Below are 25,302 nucleotides of genomic sequence, written 5' to 3' on the forward strand. Positions count from 1 at the left end.
CACTCCGTGTGCCCGTGTACCGAAGGGCACATTTGGTTCTTGCACCATTCTTTGAGCAAGTATGTTTCACGGACATCATCTGCATGGTTATATTGATGGGGGGGGGGGGTGATTTTGCTGCAACTTGCAGTTCGTGCTTCACGTTTACAAAAAGTTAGATCCTTGATGCCGGCCCAATGGCCATGCGACGTCAACCGGATCGTTAACGTCGCTGTGAACCAGATGGAAGCAGGTGTTAGCCAGCACGACCTCGTTTGGACTTTAACCTGTTTGTAAACATTTTGCAATGAGCTCCGAACACGTGACCGCATGGCGATCACCACGCGATGGGCCACAGCAGCGCGGCCAGGAGTTTGTGTGCAATGTAGTTATTGTGTTGTTGTTGCAATTTAAAAGATCAAAGTTATTTTCTGATCAAATGACCATTGAGACGGTACTCATTCCCCGTGTTTCAGTTCTACGACGGTGGGGGCAACTCCACATTCCCATGGTGGGGTCGAGGCAAACCATAGGACAACCTCCACTTTGTGGAGGGGCGTACCGTTCTGACCCGCCCCTACGTGACATCTGTGAATAAAAGCTTCAGAGCTCATCGGATTTTCCAAGGAGAACTAATGATTCTGCGTGTGGGGGTGTGGTGAGAGCAAATACATTATTTTGTGAAGCTGCTGCTGCTGCAATTGGCAGTGGTGCACAAGCACAAAAGAAGCAACCCACTAAACACATCCGCCAACACGAGCGTAACAACAGCGCAGAAAATCATCTGTGACGCACCGTCGTAGGTCGACAAGCACCTCGACCGACCTGGCACATCACATCGCGTGCGGACGCTGTGGCCTCCCACGACATTGGAGAAAATTGATAAATGTCTCGGCGAGGGATTTGAATTAAAATCTTGGGTCAGCTCGCCGTGCAGACGTTGAGTCCACAGACCAGCAGCTCGTCTCCTCGACAGCGGGGAGCCCACGGCTTCCGTGGCGTCTGTGCGTGGCCTCGTCTCGACTCCTGGGGTGAATGAGACCAGAAAACTGAGAACCGCTCAGTCGGTGGGACTGAATGGACGCCTTCACTTCAGACATATCTTTATTATCGAGCGCTAGACAACCCTTATCCTTTTTCAGAGTCCGTTCATACGATTTAGTTTCATATATACGTACCTCCTCACATTTGATTTCTCAGGAATCTCAGCTCCAGGGATATAAGGCAGGTCAACCCGTCCCTTTGAAATGCTAATTGGGCCTAAGAATGAATTTCTAAGTCCGTTGTAATTTGGCCTCACGAGAACGAATCTCTTCCCATAATGCAATGTGTCAACAACCTATTAAAATTGTACTTTTAATACAATTTATTTTATTTCGTAATACGTTTTAATTACAGAAGGGTTAGTGCGTTATTCATCAGCTATTAATTGTGAATTATACATAGGCCTATTTAATAACTGGTCATCAGTAAACATGAAAAATATATTAATTTAAAGCGTTAAGCGAAGTCCCCGGTTCTAATTACCCCCGCCGTCGATCTGGCCTCTATCCACGAAGAGGGCCCACTGCCAAACAATGCCGCCTGTTGGATATTTTTTTTTTATTTAAGGCAGTGCTATCGATCGCTGTGTTGGTTTATTTGTGTGAAGGCAAAGGTCAATGAGAGGCTAAATTTCAAAATAATGTTGAGAAACTGTACTGCCATCAGGCCGAGGAGGGGCGTGGAGTCACTGGACTGGTCTGTTTAACTTCACGATACTCTTGTGAATTATTCGGCATGAATTGATGTTTAATTTCCATCCCAAATTGTAATTAATGTGTGTTCAGTGAGAAGGCTGTTGGGGTGTAGCTGTGAATAACACAACGCGATCCCAAAGCACGACGTTATTCAACGCAGCGGAAGGCATCCATTATACCTAGAGATGCGCGCTGTTGATTTTACAAAATAGCACCCAAATGGCTTTGGCTGAGCGAGCGAAAGATTTGTCACCATTTAAACAAGCAGATCATGGCGGTAATGAGACGACTGAGGCTGCGTGATTGATGATGAAGATGGTGGCGATGAACAATAACGGAAGTGATACCGATGGGTCGGATCTCTCTCTCTCTGCCTCAGTGATGTCGACCAGTTAGAAACAAACCTTCCCACAGTTCACTGTGCCGGCAACATTATAAAATAAGTATCATGTATGCACCTTGAACTTCTTTCGCACCGTACGTAGCCAACCGTGCTAATCGCAGGTGTGTGTGTGGGGGGGGGGGGAATGACAACAAACTAAAACACAAAGAGCAGTTCCAAAAGTTGTGAATACGCAATAGCTGCTACAGTTAGTCCTCGCTTAACGCGTGGCGTTCACACGCTGCTTCTCTTGGGGACCACTTTTCACGCAAAGCAATGAACGCGCATCGTTATTACGTTATTAGGCGAACCATTGTAACGTTTTAACGTGGTTTCTGAGCAGTCGACGACGAGCTACTTTCTTGAGCGTTGATTGGAATTCTTCCACACCCCAATAACTCGACCCCTCGCACCTCCACCCCTCACCTTTCACATGATTTCTTGTTGGGGAAATTGTTTTCCCTGATCGCGTTTTCGTACATTTCAGGAACGCGTCGGCTGCAGTCTCCAACCCTGATGAACCCTGTCTCTCGGTCCCCTGTTTATTTGCCATTCAGAAGGACTATTGCCTGCATTGTCGCAGATAATATATTTTAATTTTAATGCAGTGCTGTTGAAGAATTTGTTGAGTTGATCTTGTTTGTAAATTGCGCCTGTGCACCACTGCCACCGGAGCAGTGTCAACAAATAACTCGTTCCTATGCTAGCTTTACTCAGTTGTCCACACGTAAAATAAAATTGGTTGAGCTAACATGCCACGATGCAATTGGCTTTAAATTGAACGAATTATCCTCGTGGCCTTTGCAGCGGAACAATGAGCACGAACGCTGTGATTTGTAAATCGAGCGCGAGGCCACCTGCATCTCCGGCACGCCGAGTCCACACTGGGAAGACCCTTGAGTCTCAAGCCCAGTGTACGCAAGGAAGTATGTTACCAGGAATGTTTTTTTTCCCAACAGCGGTTTCTAGGAATCATGATCAGTAAACGTTGTCGGCTCAGCGGTCGAGTGGGCGGCTCAACGGTCGATTGAGTGGCTCAGCGGTCGAGTGAGTGGCTCAACGGTAGTGAGTGACTCAGCGATCGATTGAGTGGCTCAGCGGTCGAGTGGGTGGTGGAGTGGGTGGCTCAACTAGTCCTGGGCCTCCCCTAGGTGTGGTGTATACACATCGGTACCTGGCAGACAAAGGCAGCCGTGTGTGGTGCTGTTGGTATCCACCCTAGGCGCTTGCGAACGGCACCTGCCCCAACAGCCTGCAGATCTCGGATGGCGGTAGCGCGTATGCTGCTTGTTTACAGAGGTTTGCGGTTCGAATCAGGCAGGCCGCCCTGGTGATTACTGCAGTGTGTCTGAACTGTAAAAATACGCGACGTCCGCTTCACAGTGGACGTGAAAGATGTAATTCTAAATGAGTAGAGCGTTGTGTTGCCAGAGCCCTGAATTAAATTTGTCAAATTTGTGCTCTTCCTCAAATAAAAAAAAATGACACTGCAAATGACTCAATTTGGATTACCCTTGGCAATCATCGGCATCACATTGACAGATCAATGCCCCGTTTGCTGGTCAGGCTCCGAGTCATCTTGGGTCGCGCAGGGTCAGCTGCTTCCGGAGGTGCCCTTTCAAAGTTTGAGATGCGGTGAAAATGTAGGTCGCTTCTGGCGTGCAAAGCGCCCTGAGACGCCCCAACGATTGAAAATAAAACCATTTTTACCTTCCACCTTTTTACATTTCCCTGTCTTTGTTGCGCGTGGGCAGGCTGCGCGCGTCGTGGCTCGCCTGGCCATCATGAGCCGGGAGCTGCTGCAGGGGAGCGACCTCGGCTTCTACCTCACCTGGCTCAAGACCCACCTGAGCGTTCAGGTACCGAGCGCCTCTGTCGCACGCCAGGGAAGCGCGCACAGATCACGGGCCACACTGGTTCCTCGAACAAAGACAAAGAGACAAAGATCCCCTGTATAGCCTTAACAGACTGTAGGGGCAAGTGCTGTTAGCGAGCACCAATGAAGGCCAGCACAGCACACGAGGGGGTGGGTGACCAACACCACGCCCGTCCGCCTTTGTCTCCCCAGTGGCGATGTTTACACATCGCACCAGGTACTCATTTGAGGCTGAGTCGACCTAGGAGAGGCCCAGGACCGGTTCAGATAATCGTCACTGGTGTTGGCCGTGAGCCGGAATCGAACTCGGGTCGCCGGGTTCATAATGCAGCGCGTTAACCGCTACACCACCGCTCCCCACGAACACCCACGTGGCCAGAAGCACCCCAGAGCAAAAGTGCCCTCTCACACCGTTTGCTCTCTCGCAAAAAGAAGCGGGGACTTTACAGCACCGTACACAGAGAGCGCAAAGGAGATCACGGTACAGCAGTGTCCGCAAGGTAGACCAGACGATGGTTTTCATCTTGTTTGACTGGTAAACACTCACAATGTCAGTGTTTTATGCAAAATATACCAAAATATACTGGAATTCACTGGCGGAGCCAGTGGGAGGAGGGGGTGGGGGTGGCACGTGCCCCCCCAATGATCCGACCAAAAATCGTCATTTTGCGACCCCCACTGCCACTGTGTAGCATATTATTAAGTGCCAGGGACTCTATGAGATGATAGGACAATAGTCTGAGTCCATAATTGTCAATAAGTAACGGCAAAGCGGTTATAAGTGACTCAGAATTGTGCGCAGTTGCGTATCCAGTACACGACTTCCCTGAAGGCATTCACCTTCAGCGAGCGCGATGCCGATCACACAACGCGGTTCGAATTTGACCCTCGATCGATGGCCGCGCCATCGCCGCACACGCGTCGAATAAAAAGCAAGGGACAAGTCCTTACTTACTCACAACTCCTTACTTACGAACAACTCCTTTCATTTTTCATTGCTGGAGGGGTTGTCCCCCATACCTGAAAATCCTGGCTCCGCCATTTCTGGAATTCAAATGTTTTAATGAAAAATAACGGGGACGAGAGCAGGTTATAAGAGCGATTTTGCAAACATCAAACTTAATCATGGGAAGTAATGTAACAATGTGCATAAATGTAATTAATCTATCCAGCCAAATTTTGACTTTTGAATGATTGTAACAACATCATTACTTATGATTGATGCTATATAGAAACATGTGCATTAAAAAGTCTATGTATAGACGCGACAATGATGACGATGACGACGCTGGGGCCTTAACGTGTGCGTGTCTGTGCACAAAAGATTTGTTTCCAATATTTAGGTCACCTCAAAACAGGAAAAAAATCAGGCCTAGACATTGGTGCTCGTTTCAGCGCTGGCCGTAATTTCTTGTGGCCATGACGCGTCCGGCATGTTAACAGTCAACGTGATTCTTAAAATGTTTCAGTCAACTTGATGTGTCTATCTTGGGGATGTTCTCCAATCCACGCGTCTCTCGGCAGAGTTCCAAGCACACACCTTCCCATTCCTCTGTGTACTTTTCAGCTTCAGTTAATTATCTTTGTCATCGTCCACGTTTCTGACAAAGACATCGCAGGCAGGGTAATTACACTGATTCAGCAGAGGCTATTATAGTGCTGATGTATAATGTAGCGACCGTCACCACGTTTTTAGACTCTTATATGCAGATTATTTCGATCTGAATTGCAGTCCCAACTGGTGATTTACTCTGCTCAAGTTGAAATCCGCTTTACAATTACACCAATGATTACTCACATCTTGAAAGTGTCTAAAAATAAGCACGTGAAATTGCGGAACTGACCATATGTGTCATACCCATGTACAATGACATATGGAGGATTAAGTGACACCGAGTATAGTTTGAAATAAGGTTTGGCGTAATCCCTCGGTGGCTGTGTGTTTAAAATATTCAGCTCCCTGGAGGCTGTCTCTCTCTGTCAGATCCTAACCAGTTCTCTTGGTGTCTGTGCCATCCCTGGGGTGCAGCAGACGGATTGTGCATTTCGATTGAGGCTGCCGTGTGTTGCGTGTCCCCTCGTGTATGCTTAACCGACGATCAAAGTGTGTTACTCCACTTAATGGGATGCCACAACGATGGTGCAGGGTTATTAAATGTAGCCCTGCCTCTGTCCACCCAGCAGTTGGAATGGGTTCACCACCGGGGCTGTGAGGTGGCCAACAAAGGGCAGTTGTTGAATGCCACCCCCTCGTATATGTGGGGGGTTTTTCTCCAGGCACTTTCATTTCAAGCACCCATTATTAGTGCATGCGGAGGTGTTCGCGGCTTCAACGCTTCACACGGTGAGCGGCATTTCCTCTCCAACTTGCCGGGAGCGTCTTCAGCGACCGAAATGCCGCAACATCGTTGTGAACGGTGCAGCCTGGAAACACGCGAGATAGTTCCTCGTTAATTGTATTGGTCCAGGCATTGGCTAGACGTCCCAATGCACCAATGCAGGGCCATCCGGAAACAGAGTGTTGAGTCTAAGTGAGGATGGCCAGGATAGATAATTTACATTATCAGTGTTGTTTTTTTTAAAAAAATAACAATAACATGTAGTAATGTAGGCACAGATTCCATCGCCGGGTATTTTTCGTCTTTGCTACCCTCCCTTCGCCAGGCCCACAACCTGCCCTTAACAAGTCACGAGGACCCACATTGATCAGCTACTGAAATTGCTTTGCCCTTTAGTGGCGCTGTCGGATTGTTTTTTTTTCCTGACATACAGCCTCGTGGAATTGAACTCCACTGCTGGGAGTTCACTTGTAATTGGTGGATTATCCATGGAGGCCGACACAACACCGTGTCCTATAGTCTCAGGCTCATGACCAGTAGCCTCCAGCAGAACCATCCATTAGACTGGATGCCATCTCGTACGAAGGCAATTGCCCAACTCAGCCCTAATGTAAGCAGATCACTCTGTCTCCTCCGCTATGCGAACGTGGTGAAGCCACAGCCCTGCACATTCTTTCCCGTGTGACTGCTGCCAGAAAGGGCCTCTATTAGAGGCAGTTCTATAGATCCCCTCTTGATGGTATTTGGCCAAATTTTCCACACTGGCCAAATGTCTTGGAAGAGGTGGGAATACACACACTTCATCCCACCAGCGTAACCCGGCAATAGATTTTACTGCTGTGCTGTACCCATTTATTCTGCTGGGTGGATAGAGTTCATGGTGGGGTGGTGGAATTAAGGAGCTTGAATCATGGTTTCATTGGGCACACCGTGAGAAAGAGCTGACGACATCTAGATTTCAATGTTTGTATGTTGAACTTCTTTCGCACCGTACACAGCCAACCATGCTAATCAGAGCTGCAGGGGAAGGACCACAAACTAGACACAAAAAGCAGTTCTAAATAAATAAATTTTCAATCAAAAATGATCCTTACATTACACCATGGCATTATTCGAATTCTAAAATAATATTAATTTGATGTGGTGGCCTTCATGGGAGAAACGTGTGCCCAACTCTGCCCCAATTCAATGGGATTCATCTCACTCGACTGGCCCACTCGACTGACCCACCTGAGCCACCTGACGCATCAGCAATCGACGGTGCCGATTTAACAGGGCCGGACAGGCAGGCTCGTCGTGCGGAAGTTCACGCAATTAACGCAAACACCGTCGCCCTCGAAATGCCTCGCTTCAGTGTAGGAGCTGCCGACTGTGCAGGCGGTGCAACTGCACCGGGGCCCATTGAGGCCATAGGGGCCAGAGTGCCCCCCATTTAATTCCTTGATCCAGGGCATCATGCCAACCACGCCAGCACCACCGTTGCCCTGGCAACCACGCCAGCACCAGGGCATCATGCCAACCACGCCAGCACCAGGGCATCATGTCAACCACGCCAGCACCACCGCCGTTGCCCTGGCGACTGCACGCCGAGCGAAACGTCGGACGTCGAGCCCCGAACGAACACATGACCACAACTCCACAACAACAACGGAGAGCCGTGCAACCACAAACGCGTACGTAGATGTGCTTTTTTTTTCATGGTTGGTCGTTTTTGCGCTGATGCCGTTGCATCTTCTTCCCCCACCTCTCCCCCATTCTTTGAACGGCGGCTGTGGCTGTGGCTGCTGCAGAAGCTCCGAGCGGCGGTCGGGGATGGAGTGGGCGGCGGAGGCAACAGCGAGGTACGGGTTGGGCCACGGGGGCCGTGGGACCTTCGGGGGGGCGGGGGGGGGGTCGGGTCGCGGGTGGGGGCTACTCGGCTCTGCGGGGGCTGTGACTGCACCTCATTGCTCGGCTGTTCGTGTAGTCCGCGCGCGCTGGAGGTTGTGGGGTGCGCGGAGATTAAATGCACATTATACCGCCAGCGATGGTAGAAGTCTGAAGCAATTCCTTGCGGAAATTCCAATCGATGGTATATACAACCGTGTGTCCACGAGAACATTAGGAGAAACGTCTGTTTTTGTTTTACCTTTCTCACGTACCGCTATTTTTATATCACGCAATCTGAGCAAACGCCATTAAACAATAAAAGAAAAAAAATAATACAATTTCCCCCCCTTGCCCGAAAGTCAAATCTCGGGCAAAAGAATTCCACTGCGTTGGTTGGGTCGTACGGCTCCTCCGATGTGTTATATCGGCGTGCACCGTACCGTGCTGGTGTCCGGTACGATGCCCAAAAGAGATCGCTCCACGTTCTGCGACACCTTCTTCCTCACTCCTTGACCCACACGGAGCGAAACGGAGCGGACACCCCCATGATGCACGTGGCGGTCGTGGGCCCTGTCTATCGGGCCGTTGGTGGTGCATCTCAGACACTGGGCCGTTTGGTGGTGCATCTCAGACACTGGGCCGTTGGTGGTGCATCTCAGACACTGGGCCGTTGGTGGTGCATCTCAGACACTGGGTCGTTGGTGGTGCATTTCAGACACTGGGTCGTTGGTGGTGCATTTCAGACACTGGGTCGTTGGTGGTGCATTTCAGACACTGGGCCGTTGGTGGTGCATCTCAGACACTGGGTCGTTGGTGGTGCATCTCAGACACTGGGCCGTTGGTGGTGCATCTCAGACACTGGGCCGTTGGTGGTGCATCTCAGACACTGGGCCGTTTGGTGGTGCATCTCAGACACTGGGTCGTTGGTGGTGCATTTCAGACACTGGGTCGTTGGTGGTGCATTTCAGACACTGGGTCGTTGGTGGTGCATCTCAGACACTGGGCCGTTTGGTGGTGCATCTCAGACACTGGGCCGTTGGTGGTGCATCTCAGACACTGGGCCGTTTGGTGGTGCATCTCAGACACTGGGCCGTTGGTGGTGCATCTCAGACACTGGGCCGTTGGTGGTGCATCTCAGACACTGGGTCGTTGGTGGTGCATTTCAGACACTGGGTCGTTGGTGGTGCATTTCAGACACTGGGTCGTTGGTGGTGCATTTCAGACACTGGGCCGTTGGTGGTGCATCTCAGACACTGGGTCGTTGGTGGTGCATCTCAGACACTGGGCCGTTGGTGGTGCATCTCAGACACTGGGCCGTTGGTGGTGCATCTCAGACACTGGGCCGTTTGGTGGTGCATCTCAGACACTGGGTCGTTGGTGGTGCATTTCAGACACTGGGTCGTTGGTGGTGCATTTCAGACACTGGGTCGTTGGTGGTGCATCTCAGACACTGGGCCGTTTGGTGGTGCATCTCAGACACTGGGCCGTTGGTGGTGCATCTCAGACACTGGGCCGTTGGTGGTGCATCTCAGACACTGGGTCGTTGGTGGTGCATTTCAGACACTGGGTCGTTGGTGGTGCATTTCAGACACTGGGTCGTTGGTGGTGCATCTCAGACACTGGGCCGTTTGGTGGTGCATCTCAGACACTGGGCCGTTGGTGGTGCATCTCAGACACTGGGTCGTTGGTGGTGCATCTCAGACACTGGGCCGTTGGTGGTGCATCTCAGACACTGGGCCGTTGGTGGTGCATCTCAGACACTGGGCCGTTTGGTGGTGCATCTCAGACACTGGGTCGTTGGTGGTGCATTTCAGACACTGGGTCGTTGGTGGTGCATTTCAGACACTGGGTCGTTGGTGGTGCATCTCAGACACTGGGCCGTTTGGTGGTGCATCTCAGACACTGGGCCGTTGGTGGTGCATCTCAGACACTGGGTCGTTGGTGGTGCATCTCAGACACTGGGTCGTTGGTGGTGCATTTCAGACACTGGGCCGTTGGTGGTGCATCTCAGACACTGGGGTGATGCGTTAGAAGCGGATGTCTAATTTTGGCGCTCGCGAATTGTCGAACCTGTGAAAAGTATGACGGTATAACATAATAATCTCAAAAACCCAATAAGACCAAACAATAAACCCACAAAAACCCACTTTAAAATGGAACTCGTATTAAAATACAAGCGTCCATGAAGGTGCCATACATTATTAAAGAGGCAAAGACAGCCGTGTCAGCTTGGTAAGACAAATATCCGCCTATAGCCTTAGCAGAATATTGGGGCGAATGCTATTCGCGAGCACCTATGAAGGCCAGCACGGCACTCAAGGGGGTGGGTGGCCAGCATCACGCCCGGCCGCCTTTGTCTCCCCAGTGCTGATGTTTGCACACCGTACCAGGCACTCATTTGCGAATGAGTCGACCTAGCAGAAGCCCAGGACCGGTTCAAATCTTCACCGCTGTTGTTGGTGATGAGTGGGAATCAAACTCAAGTCGCCAGGCTCATAGCACGGAGCACTAACCACCGTGCCATTGCTCCCCAATGATACCTATATACACACACCCGCTTGGCAACATGAAGTTGTTTTTAATCGTAAGAGTTACACCCCCTTATGGATTCTGCCGTGATGTGAGTGCACAGGGATTTCCACAAAGGATAGCTCAACAAAGTGGCTTATCGTGTGTTCAACCACCACACTGTAGGTCACAGCAACCCATTCACCCACCCACCCACCACACTCGCTGAATTCTTCTCTGGCACTGCTACCCTTTGGAATTCCACCTCATCGTTCCCCCCCCCCCCAAGCTCTGCGAACCTTCTCCAATTGATTTTTTTCCCGGTGGGGTTTTATCGCGTAAATACAATCTGTGGTGGCCGCGAAACCATGCTCGTTAAAATGCCACCTGATGACGGACGCTTGTGTTGCGCCCGAAACGTCGTAATTGATTTCATTTTATACCTACGTGACTTTACCGAATGAACCAACAAGTATAATAGTACATTTTGACTTAAAATTTTCATATTCTTTGTTTCTTTCGGTAAAGTCACGTAGATAGAAAAGAATAATAATTATGATTGCGATCGAAACGTCGTGGTTTTTATTTATTATTTTTAATTAACTTAATTATCATTTTTCTATCTACGTGAATTTACCGAAAGAACCAAAGAATATATTAGTACATTTACGGCGGTTTGTGATTCCCCCGCTGGATGGAGGCCTCGATCGTACAGGTTATTGGACCATACTTCACCACACTGGTCAATGCAAAGGAGGGTGGAGGGGAGGGGCAGGACTCGTTTGGATATCACTCGCCACTGATGCTAGCCGTGACTGGGGGATGAACTCAGGTCACGGGGTTCATGGTGCCGCGTGCTAATTACTGATCTACTACTCCGCTCCTATGAAACCTACTGCGCTCGTCATTTGTAGCGCGCGTTTAATTATTATGCTGGCTCGAATGACTGCATGGCCATTGGTAAAGGTAAGAAGAAAGGCAAAGGTGCAGCCCTGCAATGTCCTGCTCGTGCCACTGCTGGTGGAAGAGCCTCCACCCGAGAGACCCCCGCCTCTGCAGTGACTTTGACCGACTTCTCGGCGTCTAGGAAGATGTGGCATTACTCACAGTTTACCCCACCACGAGTGACCTGCCAATCGACTCACAGCAGTAAAAAAGATGTAACCATTTTTTTTTTACTGCTGGACGGACAGAGGCAATGGGGGACGGGGGGACGGGGGTAAGAAATTTGTTTCATTGCTTCAGCTGCCACGCCAGAAGATGAGATTGAACCGATGACCTCTGCTGTCCAATGTATTAACCATTTACACCGTGGCAGCGTCGCGTGGCCAGTGAACAGCTCCGCAATGTTGTCGTGATAAACACAGCGGGGTGGACGCGAGCGACAGTTTGTGTGACATTAATGGGCACCCCTTGGTTACAAAACGCAGAAGGAGAAACATAAAATCACACCTAAACATCCCGGCCTTCCACACATTCATTGTGCGTGAATGCATGTTCACGAGTGGCAATTAAAAAATAAAAGTTACAATTAGAGCATGGAAAACGTTGAGCATCGTCTCTGGCCGGTCGGCGCGTTCGGTTCGGAGTTCGTTACCACAGTTGGGCCGCGCGTTCAGATCGTGGCTCGCTAATTATTTACGCGACGTGAAGACGGAGCGACACCGCCACACCAATGACGGGCTGCCCGCACGCACGTCAGGTGCGCGAGACGCTGCGCTCACTCGTCTCGGCATGAGCCGGGGCTGGCTCCCATGCATCTCGTGTGTTCTCCGCGAGAAATCATCTATTTTCTCGGAAACGTATTTTGGCACCTGCTTCACGATATCATATTCATCGTCATCATCAATCATCCTCGGCCATGATTTACCCACTGCTGGGTAGACGCCTCCCCACGCCGTCGTCATCTCTCGCTGTCTTGCAACGCGACGATTCGTCTTTTGGCAATTCCATTTTGTCCGTTCGCTGCTGGCTGAGCCAAATGACCGGAGTTTACTTCCCAGCCACCGCTAATATTGAGCGGGGAAGCGATTTGCGAGCCAGACCTGGGCTCTCCCCTTCACCAACCCACATTGGTCAGCGTGGTGAAGTATGGTCAAAAAAAGCCATTACGGGTGACACTGCATGGGAGGTTGGCTACGTATGGTGCAAAAGAAGTTCAACGTACGTACGAACATGGAAGGCCCTCATCCGGCAGTCGATTGACAAGCGATAATGGGCAAGTTAATTGATTACTTCAGTAGTCAATTCTGCAGCTCTAATTACCTGTGGCAGCTTTAAGTGCACTTCTCGTAAAGCTAAAGAGTAATGGCAGAAGCACAGACTTTTATTTACCTAATTAGATTGCCTGGTAAATCGTTAAAATCTTTACAAGTGGACACGCGTGTGCACGCACTCACGCGCGCAAGCGCGTATCGCAAACAATTGCGACGCGCGTTTGTGTGAAACTGAAAAAAGTGCCCGATCGACGCAGACGGATGTCAGATTTAGCGGAACGGAAACAAAATCAGACGCCGACGAAAGTGGCCAAAATGGGCCGCCCATTGGAAGCGCTTGTGTCGCCCAGCTCACGAACGAACGCACGCACGCACGTTGAACTTCTATCGCAGCGTGCGTAGCCAAGCGTGGTAATCGGAGGTGAGGAGGGAAGGACACGGGGGGGGGGGAGGGGGGCCTTGCGACCGAATAAATTCTCTGCGGCCTGTGTGCGTCCGTCGCACCAGTCTAGTCGTGCAGCTTCGCTCGTGCACGAGCTTAGCCAACGACGACGGCAACATGTTACACAGACTCGGCGCTGAGACTGTTGTTGTTGTTTCGATTCGTGGCTTTAAGCTTTTAATTTTAAGATGTAACCGTTCTCCTGCGTCCGGCCGTTTTGGGGATCGGTAAGACTTCGGGCCTCCAGCGGTTTGATGAAAATGTGGCGAAATTTGTGGTCGCGACTTGATCCCAAGATCCGGTTCTTGTTTGTCTCTCGTGTTTTCCTCCCTCGTTTGTATTGTTTCAAGACGATACGCATGCGAAGTACATTTAATGAGTTAGTACATTTCGTATTTACACCGTTTGAAACGGAATCAAAATCATTATTTATCCTGGAGGAATCTGATGAGCTATGAAGCTCTTTTTCACAGATGTCCAGTAGAAGCGGGTCAGCAAGGCGATCAAGAAGACGCTATATTTGACAGACACAGTCTGCAGTAGTTTCACAGTCGGCGGCGATGTTGCTAAGTGTGATCCCAACTGTTTAAAATTACAAAGTGGCGGGAAACTAACTGATCGCACGATAACCGGTAATGTCTTTAGAACTGCATTTAGTGCTTCTATGTATGTTGAACTTCTTTTCCACTGTTCATAGCCAACCGTGCTAATCGAAGGTCCCTCTCCCGCACCTCCAATTAGCACGGTTGGCAACGCACGGTGCGAAAGAAGGTCAACACGCGTGCATGATACTGTGTCGTTTTCGCTACACGGCATCATGTCCGCTCTCTGACCCCGAGGCGCTCCCCCTTCCCGCAGGCGCTGCACTACTTCCAGAGCGCCGCGTCCTGCCTGCAGCTCATCCTCCGCACGGGGGAATACCGCTTCGCGTGGGTGCAGGAGGACGGCATCAGCTGGTACGGAGCGGCGGACGCCGTCAATTTCCTCCGCTCGCGAAATCACCGACGGAGATGTTTTCTTCGACGAAGTTTATTTCAAAAAAATATTTTATTTATTCAACGAATAGCACGTGTTGGCTATGTACGGTGCAAGAGAAGTTCAACGTACGTACTTACAACGATGACTACGTGTGGCTGAAAACCACGAGACAAAAGTACGGCTGCCTATGGAAGAGTCCGAATGAAGACGCAGACGAATATAATTTAGTAACATTATTTGAAACTGCAGTGGACAATTTTTTTTGTAAATCACAGTTTCTGAGCGCAGGTCCAAAAGCCTCAAATTCTAAGCGACCAAAAACGATAAGCACGATTGACGGTATAATAGATCGGAGTTATGGTCCATAATTGGGCGTTTGGGTTTAAGTCTTGGGAAAAAAATGTGTCGTAAACCTTCCTCCACCCGACACAGCCCATTAATAAATGTGACTCAAACGTGCCACATATATTACCGTCTCAGCAGCACCACCGGGTGTTGCTGTTGCTGCTGTTGTTGTTGTTGTCAGAGAGCGATGTCCCAGCGTGCTCGTGGGTGTCACGTCTCTGGAGATTACGCCCGGCATCCTCAGGTTACCAGCTCAGCTCTCAAAACTTAATACGTTGCTTGAAGCGAGCGATTTTATGGGGGCTTTTGGAAAAGAAACGATTGGAGGAATTCCAAAAGGGGAGCAGTGCGAGGGAGAAGGCTAGAAATGTGGTGAGTGAGTGGGTGGGTGGGTGAGTAGGTGGGTAAATGAGTGGGTTAGTGTGTGGGTGGGTGGGTGAGTGGGTGGGTAAGTGAATGGGTGGGTGAGTGGATGGGTGGGTGAGTGGGTGGATAAGTGAGTGGGTGAGTGAGTGGGTGGGTGGGTGGGTGGATAAGTGAGTGGATGAGTGAGTGTGTGGGTGGGTGGGTGAGTGGGCAAGTGGGTGGGTGAGTGGGTGGGTGAGTGGGTGGGTAAGTGAGTGGGTGGGTAAGTGAGTGGGTGGGTGGGTGAGTGGGTGAGTGGGTGTGTGGGGTGAGTCATTGTGCCCTGCAGTGTTGGTGGTGGTTGAACACAGAGTGAATGAGGTGAAACGGCCTGGTGTCGATCAGAACCGACTCCTCAGCATGGGGGGGTCGAGGAATCGATGAGTGAGTTCCATGGCAACAGTAACCATGGTAGTCGTGACAGAAGAGTCATGGGGAGAGAGCGAGCATTGCATGGAGCATTGCCAATGCGTCTCGCTCAAGAGCTCGTCACGACCGATGATTTTCATTCCTCTGCGCTTGAGAATCGCTTCTTTCCCTCCCTCTGCTAGATCGGGGCTGTGGCTACGAAGTTGATGCCTCTTACTAATACTTGCTCAACTTCCAGACAGTCCCGTTAATTTTCCCCTCAAATAAAATAACAAAAAGTAGCACCTAAAAAAATATAAATACGTAAATATATTAGTGCAAATGTTTCACCCGGAGGCCACTTTAATCACAAATCTGTTCGAGTCGGCGTGATCGCGATACCGCCGGATCTGAGACGTCCCCCTGGTTCGTGCAGCCGCACAGCGGAGCTCCACAGTTGCCTCAAGGCCGTGCTGTCGTATCTGTCATTCGGGTTCGGAGAAGGAGAAAAAACCAGTAGGGCGCGTAAAAAATCGCGAGCATTTATCATTAGCGTGAGGACATCGTCGTTAACGAGCGGCCAAGCCACAACGAGCTCCTCGGAATGCAAACGGCTCGTGAGCATCTGCCAGAGGTGTGGACTCGAGTCATGTGACTTGGACTCGAGTCATGTGACTTGGACTCGAGTCAGACTCGAGTCATGAATTTGATGACTTGCGACTCGACTTGGACTTGCATAACAATGACTTTGTCCCACCTCTGGCATCTGCTGTGCATGATGTTCACGAGTCCCCAGTGACATGTTCCCGTCGTAAATCGGAGCCGTGCCCCATTAAACTTCCCCGTGCATTGAAATTTCTTTTAATCCCTTTATTTGTTTCTTCTTCCTTTTCATTATTTCTCAAAAGAAGCGGCCAGTAGAGGGACTTGCGTTTCGTGCACAATCCCGACACCACTGTCCTGCGCCAGGGTGAAAGCCTCGCCACGACTCGATTTTGACTCACAAAATTGTGCGACTGCTGCTGTGATTGACAGCTGTCAGAGGTGTTCCAGTCTTCTGTCACCTGTTTGGTTGGACAATTTTCGGATGAAGAAATAAGTATAACCCGTAAAAACAAAGTTTTTCACTATAAATCCTTTATATGCGTGGCAGCGAACTTAATATAAAGGATTTAAAAATATATTCGCCTGTGGAGGACGCGGGGATCGATCCCGCGACCTTTGGCATGGGAAGCGAGGGCGCTACCAACTGCGCTACTCCGCCACGGCCTGTGGAGGGGTTACGCTCTGGGCTCTTACACTGTGACGTTCAGCCAAAGCCATGAATGAGTTCTATTTGAATATATGTAAAATAATTTTTTTTGCCTAAAAAGTGTAAAATTTTGGGAATTTTTTTTCAAGAACATTAATTGTCTCGCACAACGAGTCTGTGTGGAAAATGTCAGCTCGATTGGATCACGGGAAGTGGGTTAAAAAACGACCGAAAGATTTGCACGGTCGTAAGCAAGCAAGCAAGCACGCAAGCAAGCAAGCAAGCGAACTTAATATAGAGGATTTAAAAAATACGTGAGAGAGAGAGATTTATTTTTCAAGTTTGTGATCAAGTATCGGCAGTTCCTGGCCCTTGGCTCTCAGGTCCATTCGCAAAATCTGCATGAGGATTTGAGCGCTTTATGTTGGGAGCTTTCACATGCATAGACTTGCAGGGAACGGTGTCACCCTGAAGAAACCTCTATTCGGTATGAGATAGAGAATGGCCCAGTGGCGATGATGATGGTGATGATGGTGATGATGGGGATGATGGTGATGATGGTGATGATGGTGAGAATGCCAATCATGATGATGACATTGACGATGATGATGACATTGACGATGATAATGACGATGACGGATTCTCCGTACAAACGACTGCTCTGCATTTCACATCACTTAGGGTTTGCAGAGACAATGTTATGATTCATAATATATGTTTGGGTTAAGCAACGTAATGTCATAAGAACCCTCCACTACCCAACATAGCCAAACAAATGTAATTGCCACGTAGTGTACACGCGTTAAACGCGCTAATTATTATGATTGTTTTAGTTCACCGGTGAGTTGAGCAATTCTCACAGTCAAATTTAGATAATTATCGATGTTTGGCTTGAAACTGCACCGAACATTTTCGGGACAGGAGACTGGATTTCATTTTGAATTTCTGGATCTTGTCCTGAAGATGCTGGGCGTAGTTTCAAGCCATCCCTCCCCCCCCACACTCACCGACCCTCCTCTCTCCCCCCACGCTCACCTGACTCTCCTCCCTCCCCCATGCTCACCTGCCCTCTCCTCCCTCCCCCCACGCTCACCTGATTCTCCTCCCTCCCCGATGCTCACCTGCCCTCTCCTCCTCCCCCATGCTCACCTGCCCTCTCCTCCCTCCCCCCACGCTCACCTGATTCTCCTCCCTCCCCGATGCTCACCTGCCCTCTCCTCCTCCCCCATGCTCACCTGCCCTCTCCTCCCTCCCCCCACGCTCACCTGATTCTCCTCCCTCCCCGATGCTCACCTGCCCTCTCCTCCTCCCCCATGCTCACCTGCCCTCTCCTCCTCCCCCATGCTCACCTGCCCTCTCCTCCCTCCCCCCACGCTCACCTGCTCTTCTCCATCCCCCCACACGCACCTGCCCTTCCTCCTCCCCCATGCTCACCTGCCCTCTCCTCCCTCCCCCCTCACTCACCTGCCCTTCTCTCTCCCCCCATGCTCCCCTGCCCTTCTCCCTCCCCCACGCTCAACTGCCCTCCTCCCTCCCCCCACACTCAATTGCCCTTCTCCCTCCCCCCACACTCACCTGCCCTTCTCCCTCCCCCCACACTCACCTGCCCTCCTCCCTCCCCCCATGCTCACCTGCCCTCCTCCCTCCCCCCATGCTCACCTGCCCTTCTCCCTCCCCCCACACTCACCTGCCCTTCTCCCTCCCTCCACTCACCTGCCCTTCTCCCTCCCGCAAGCTCACCTGCCCTCCTCCCTCAAGTCCACCTGCCCTCCTCCCCCACGCTCACCTGCCCTCTCCTCGCTCCTGCCCTCTCCTCGCTCCTGCCCTCTCCTCGCTCCTGCCCCCACGCTCACCCGACGTCTCCCCCCTCCCCCCTTGCACTCTCCGGCAGCATCATGGCGGTGCTGCACAACAGGTGCGGCGTGCAGCTGCAGTACCAGATGAGCTTCTGCCTGTGGCTGCTGGCGTTCAGCCCGCAGGTGTGCGAGCTGCTGCGCAACAACAGCCCCGTGCCGGCGCTGGCCGACGTCCTCAACGAGTCGGTCAAGGAGAAGGTCACACGCATCGTGCTCGCCGCCTTCCGGGTACGTGCGGAGTCGTCGAACCACCCCCCTCCCCCCCCCCCCCTCCTCAAGGAGGAGCGCGCGCACTCTCCCCGCCTGATGATCGACGGTCAGATTTGGTTGTGCGCTGCACGTGGCTTCGAAGCGCACCGAGGCGTGGCACGGGCACTGCGGGATTGTTACCATCACTCAGTGGCGAATAGCTAATGATGTTGTTGTTGCCGTCATTCTGTGTGTGTGTATATAAAACAGCACTTGCACCGAAAGTCAGTTAAGGCTGTATGGGGGGGGGTCTTTGCCTTATATATGGGGGACAGAGGCGTAGATCCCCTTGTGTAGGCTGCATGTACGGTCAGAGCAGAGGTGCCGTTAGCGAGCGCCTATTACGTCCTGCATTGTGGACGAGGGATGCTTTTGTGCGCACGCCACGCCAGGTACGATCTTGGGGGGGGGGCTGAGTGAACCTGGAGGTTCAACCAAGTTGTGTCACTGGCCACTGATGTTGGCTGTGTCCGACAAAAAGAACACGTGATTAGAACCCTGCATGTGCTAGCAGTAAAATAGATGTCCTTGTTGTTTGATTTCATGCCAGACGTTCTCACGTGGGAGGCGCATTCGAGCTGTGGCAGCACGCGTGAGGATTTCAGGATGCAGCCTCAGCGAGTGTTGAGTTGCAGGCGGCGGTGTTTTGGAGTGCTCAGCAGTGCTGTCAGGTGTGCCAGTAATTGGGTGCGGCACAGCCGAAGGGCTTTACACGTCAACCGAAGACGGACCCAGATTCGGCGTCGCCTCGGTCGAACGTGGAAGGTTGACGGCACACGAACGCGTGTCCATCGCACCGCTGCTGAAATTCGTTCAAAGGTCCGGCACCGCAAATGTTTTTCTCCGACCGCCTGTGCTGGCAGCAGCTTCTCCGCTAGAGAGAGATAACTCGGTCGGGCCTCTCTGGAAGATATTGCGCGCACTTTCCACGCATGGCCAGACGTCTCGGAAGAGGACCTGTATTTATTGCACACTTTACCCCGCCTCGCACGGCCTACCGTTTTGACGAACAGCGCGGTACCCTTAAATTTCGATTTAAAGCTGTCGTGACTGCAGGGATTCATCTTCTTGGTTCTTTCGGTAAAGTCACGTAGAATGGAAATAATAAAATTATAAAAATAAAACATAATAAAATAATTCTCACGACGTTTCGGCTGCTTGCGTTGTGGCCGAAACGTCGTGAGAATTATTTTATTATGTTTTATTTTTATTATTTTATTATTTCCATTCTACGTGACTTTACCGAAAGAACCAAGAAGAAGAAGCGCGGTACCCGTTGATTTATTCAGCTGGGTGGGCAGAGGCGGAAGGGTTTCGGGCAGCGGTCAGCAATTAAAGTAACACAAGGAGAGGCGTTTTCTTCGAATTTGGTAAAACAACGAAATATTCAGAGAGCCGCAATGCACGTGATTACGGGACGGTGCTTCATGAATAACGTAAAACCGTACGTTTTGTGACCCCCATGTTAATAAGAACAGCACACGCACAATTATTTGTAATGCCGCATCACAAATCATTGTCGGCTATTTTGACGTTCGCCGCTTATCAAAAATAATAATTACTAGGGTTTGTTTTTTTGCTTTAACACTTTGGAATTACAATTGTGAACACCGCTGCGCACCTGCTGACTGCCCCAACAGTACAGACGGAGCAGATTCGAATGCTGGTTTCTACGAAGCACAAAAAAATAAATAAATTCCGTGCTGGGCATGCATCCTCTCCGCGCAGGCGAGGGTCACCGCTGGTGTTTGCGCAAAAAATGCGCACGGGTTCGCGTCTTCAAAAGGCAAGGGGTCGGGGGGTGGGAATTGGTCGCTTCGATGTGGCTCGCGGGAGCTCATCGGGGAGCAAGAAGTTGCAAGAAGTTGCTCCCAGAGCAATTTGAAGCGAGGTCCGGTGGCATCAGTGCTCATCAAGGCCTCTCCTCCCTCCTGACTCCTCCTGCCCCCGCCACGTGCACAGGGGCCATTTTCAGGCAAGAGAGCACAATTACGGGGCATGATGTTTATATATTCGTGGTCTGTGGGGTCAGTTGCAGCAATCTCTGATGAGCCCTCGGAGAAACAAACAAGAAATTGCCGCAGTAAATCAATGTTGCACTGTATAAGACGATTGATTTTTTTTTTCTACTTTGTTTTATTAAATGTGTTTGGTAAGTAATAATTCTACAGACGAACTCCTGGCCACGTGGGATTGAAGCATGGGGCAGTCGTTTCTTGGTTATAAAACGCACTGTAGTTTAAATAAATATTCTGACGGCTTTAGTGCATTTTTACAAGCATCTAAAATAAATATCTAATTCACCGGTGAAGGTATTGCTCTTGAACTTCACAGCCAAGCATCCTACATCTGGAGTTTTATTGCTATCGTAAGTAAGGTATTTACCGCGTGTGTAAATAATGTATGAGAGGTTTAGGTGAGTGCTTCCAGCTTGAATGAATGATGCACCCGTCCATGTATCTTATCATCATCATCGTCTTCATCGTATGTCTCTTTTTTAACGCGATCTCTGAGCGCCGGTCCCAATGGCTCAAAACGTCAAGTGGGCAGCAACAAACAGCACTGTCGAGGTAGCCTTTTGGCGTTCTCTGGTGAGACGAGGCCATGAAGAAGGCTCCTGTCTCTGGTGTAGGCCAATCAGTTTCAGACACAATGCTGAGATTATTATCAGAACACGTTTGTTTGCATGTTCACCACAAGTACGTGGTGGCTAATGCAGACTTGAATCCTTGCAAAAAGGTACATATTTGGTGTTTGAACGTTTGAACACCTCCCGTTTTATTGGCAGAAAGGGTAAAACCTATTCTTATTTTTCAGCACTATAGTTCATGTCGTGAGATTCAAGAGCTTAAGTTGCAAAAGCTTGGGATGGGGGGTAGGGGGGACAAGATACGATGGAGAGCGAATTCCCAAGAGGAGCGGTGCGAGGGATTAAGCAGAGAAGAGAAGTGACGTCGCTGTCACGGAGACAGGCGGAGGCTTCAGAGGTTTTAATCTCGCAGCGGATTGACCATGGCTGCTGGCAGCAGTTCATGATGATGATGAGGATGATGATCACAAGTAGAAACATTTTCAGTTGACCCTGCGATATATATATAAAAAATTTTTTTTTAATGTAGGCATTTGAAGTCGGGGCACAGTTCAGCATCTTGCCATTTTAACGACCATTCTCATCCCGGCTCTTAATCATTTGTCAAAAAGTAAACAGGAACTTAAATAGATGTACAATTATCTTGCACTAACATCTTTACTCTTTGACTAGTGGCTGTTATTGAGCACCCCATTACATTGATTGCACATTACAATCCATTATAGCGTCATGCCATGCTTTTGGTGAAGTGTGACGGTGCCGTCAAAACCCGAACTATCGCCCTCACGTGATTTGCGTAGAACACGCAGCACTGACACGCGCGTGTGCAATCCGCGGTCGTTTCACGCGATCAGCACGCGCGCATTCGCGTGGCAGGGAGTGGCGTGCGCTGGTGACTCGAGTTCAATTCCCTGCCCGGGCTATGAGTTCTGGGCGAGTGGTATCAGACCTTGGCCTTCCCCTCTACACAAACCCACGCTGAACCGGCGTGGTGAAGTATGGTCAATTTTTTTAAAAACCCCATGAGACCGACATGCCATGGGTGGACACCTTCATCCGTTGGTGGATTTAGAATCGCCATAATGTCGCGGTTATGTATTATTGTTGTTACACATTAATGCTGCATGAACGTTGACACAGTGTTACGTAATCATCTCCAGCAGAATGGAGGGCAGCTTGGGCACTGGTGGGAACGCCTCGCTCGGTTAGAGACGATGATTCATCATCGGTCTTAATAATTGCTGCCGCGGGTAATGGCAGTTTTAAATTGCATTCGTGAGCACTGCCCGACGAGTCGGCCGTGTTGACCTGCGCGAGAAACATTTCGTTGCGTCCGCTCGCTCCGCGTCTGTGAAAAATCGGATTCCTCCAGTGTCAATGTTCAAAATACATAGCGCAGAGCTGGGGGCGAATACCCCGCCGCGTGTGCACGAGTCAACGCCTTGGCCGTGTTACTGCTGACACGTGGCCTCTTTGTACGTACGTTGAACTTCTTTCGCACCATACGTAGCCAACCGTGCTAGTCCGAGGTGCGGGGGGAAGGATAACAAACGAAAAACAAAAGGCAGTTCTCAAGAAATGAGTTTTCTATCTAGATTTGAAAGTGCATAGCTCCCAGCGGCTTCCTAATATCAGAAGGAAGAGCGTTCCAGACGGCCACAGAAACGCATCTGAAAGTGCGCGATGTGGTGACCGTCTTTGTTCGATGGTGAACCAAAAGCCTCTGCGAGGATCACAGGAGTTTTCAGTCTGACCATGAAATCTTACCCTGAAATCCACAATTTGATAGCCTATCGATTTGCGTTCCTTGTGGCAAGTGCCAGTCCAAAACTTTATTTACGCCCCAACAGGGTATACCGTGAAATTCGTTTCCCCCTCCCAAATGCCACCACCACTGTGCGTGGTTTGCGGCTCGTGGCAAGGAGGCCAGGCACAGCTGCTGATGACCAAAAGGCTGAAAAGTCAAGCGGCCGCAACTTGGGTAATGATTTGTTCTGAGCGGCGTTCTGTTGTGTTCTGCTCACCTTCCCCGCTGATACTCTATTAAGCTTCACGCGGCTTTTCACAAACACTCGATATATTCGTCAATAACGCTGCCCTAAAGGAAACATATATATGTGTCTATGGGACCCTTTTTGTCGGTACTGAATCAAGATGAAAAAAAAAAGGCTTTACCATTTCTGGCATAAACACCGTAGGTTTTTTAGATGTGAACGCACCACATAGACACCTATAACTAGGCATCGAGTCTGCACTAACCGCACATACATGTGGTGAAACATGCAAACTAAATGTGCTTTGATAATATATGCATCGCCCTTGCTTTGTTTTACCAGTGCAGTGTGGGTACACTCCGCTGCATCCAAGATGTGCCACGAGCGTGACGAAGTGGCCCAAAATACCCTCTGGAGGGTGGGGGGGGGGGCAGTCTAGAGCTCCCCTCTAGTGGAGGCTCATCGACCAGTAGTGGCGTAAGCAAGACATTTGCATGGCTTCAACTCTTTACCTTTCATGAAAGCCAGGCGCAGCTGATAGGCCAAGCAGCCACAACCTGAGCGTTGATTTTGTGAGCGTGGCGTTGATTTCGCCGCTTCCACTGGTTGAGCCTCACGTGGCTCCGTGTGTTGCGCGACCCCTGGACCTGCTGTACCTGCTGTACCTGCCGTACGGCGCCTTGATCGCTTGTCACGCGAGCGATCGCCCCTTTGGCTCCGTCAAATCCCAGCGCGCAGCGATGGCTGGGATTGCGCCGATCCCCGATGTTGACCGCCTTTCGCAGGCAGTCAAAAATCCGGAGTGACGGTTATCCACCTGATCCCCGTAAATTTCCGATGACATTTGACCGCCAGCTACGTATATATATAAACTTTGCAGGATGTAGGTCAAGCGCATATGAAGGTTCGTATTTTCGGAAATACCATCTGTACACAGGCAGCCTACGGATGATCATTGGTGTGATTACTACAACGCGGTAAGCCAAAGCAGTTTTTGCTGCCCAGCATCGATGCACGTATGAGGCCAGGAGTGTTTCCCCCTGTTGTCAAGCAATAATGTGGAAATTGTATTGCTAAGGGTAACTCATTAATGTGTGTGCTCTCATTTTTCTGCTCAATTAATGTTAGGTCGCGCTGTAGCATTATCGTCTTCATCATCATCATCATCATGCCTAAGCCCAATGTCATGGATTAACAGGGTCAATTCACGAATCCCCGCTATGTGCTCCTCCACACAATGGGATATGTGAAACGGACACGCCGTGGTATGATCGCGCTCTGAGATTTCCAAGCACCACCTTTGAGTAACGAAGTCCGCATGTGGCCTCTTTGAGCAAAATGAAAAATTATAAATTATAGTTGAAGGAACTGCGACGGCGATGGTGCCACAAGCACGAATCACCAATGATTGAGCTCGCACCGAAGTGGTGAAAGAAGAACGTTTCAAATTGGCGCAGACTGCCTGCCGCGACATTGTTCGGAAATGCGGTCAGAAACAAAACCACACAATGGACCAAATTCACAAGAATGGATTGTGAGGGATGGCGACGGCTTGGGTGATGCCTTCATCCAGCAGTGGCTGATGATGATGATGAAAATGGAACCTGATTTACAAGAGGAAATTATACGTCGGATAATGTTGTGGAGAATGGCCATTGAAAAAGGACTGAATAAGAACCAGTACCCACAACGTTAGCTCGCTATATTGGTTGATGTGGTGTATGTATGTACTGTGTGTTGAACTTCATTCGCACTGTACGTAGCCAACCGTGCGAATCGGAGGTGCGGGTGAAGGACAACAAACCAAACACAAAAAGCAGTTCTCAATAAATGAGTTTCCAATCTAGATGATTTGAAAGTGCATAGCTCCAGTGGCTTCCTAATATTGGAAGGAAGAGCGTTCCAGACGGCCGCAGAAGCGAATCTGAAAGTGCG

General features: G+C 50.2%; 1 protein-coding gene across 1 annotated transcript in view; it reads left to right on the forward strand.

Annotated features, from left to right (window-relative positions):
* Window positions 1–25,302, forward strand: part of LOC144938537 (V-type proton ATPase subunit H-like) — a 104,159-nt gene that overhangs the window by 23,343 nt on the left and 55,514 nt on the right. The window contains exons 6-9 of the mRNA XM_078866455.1: window positions 3,855–3,959; window positions 8,106–8,156; window positions 14,209–14,306; window positions 18,570–18,762. Of these exons, the coding sequence (XP_078722581.1) occupies window positions 3,855–3,959; window positions 8,106–8,156; window positions 14,209–14,306; window positions 18,570–18,762 (447 nt within the window). The remainder of the gene's footprint in view (window positions 1–3,854; window positions 3,960–8,105; window positions 8,157–14,208; window positions 14,307–18,569; window positions 18,763–25,302) is intronic.

The sequence above is a fragment of the Lampetra fluviatilis genome, chromosome 2 (genome assembly GCF_964198595.1).
Source record: "Lampetra fluviatilis chromosome 2, kcLamFluv1.1, whole genome shotgun sequence".
NCBI lineage: Eukaryota > Metazoa > Chordata > Hyperoartia > Petromyzontiformes > Petromyzontidae > Lampetra > Lampetra fluviatilis.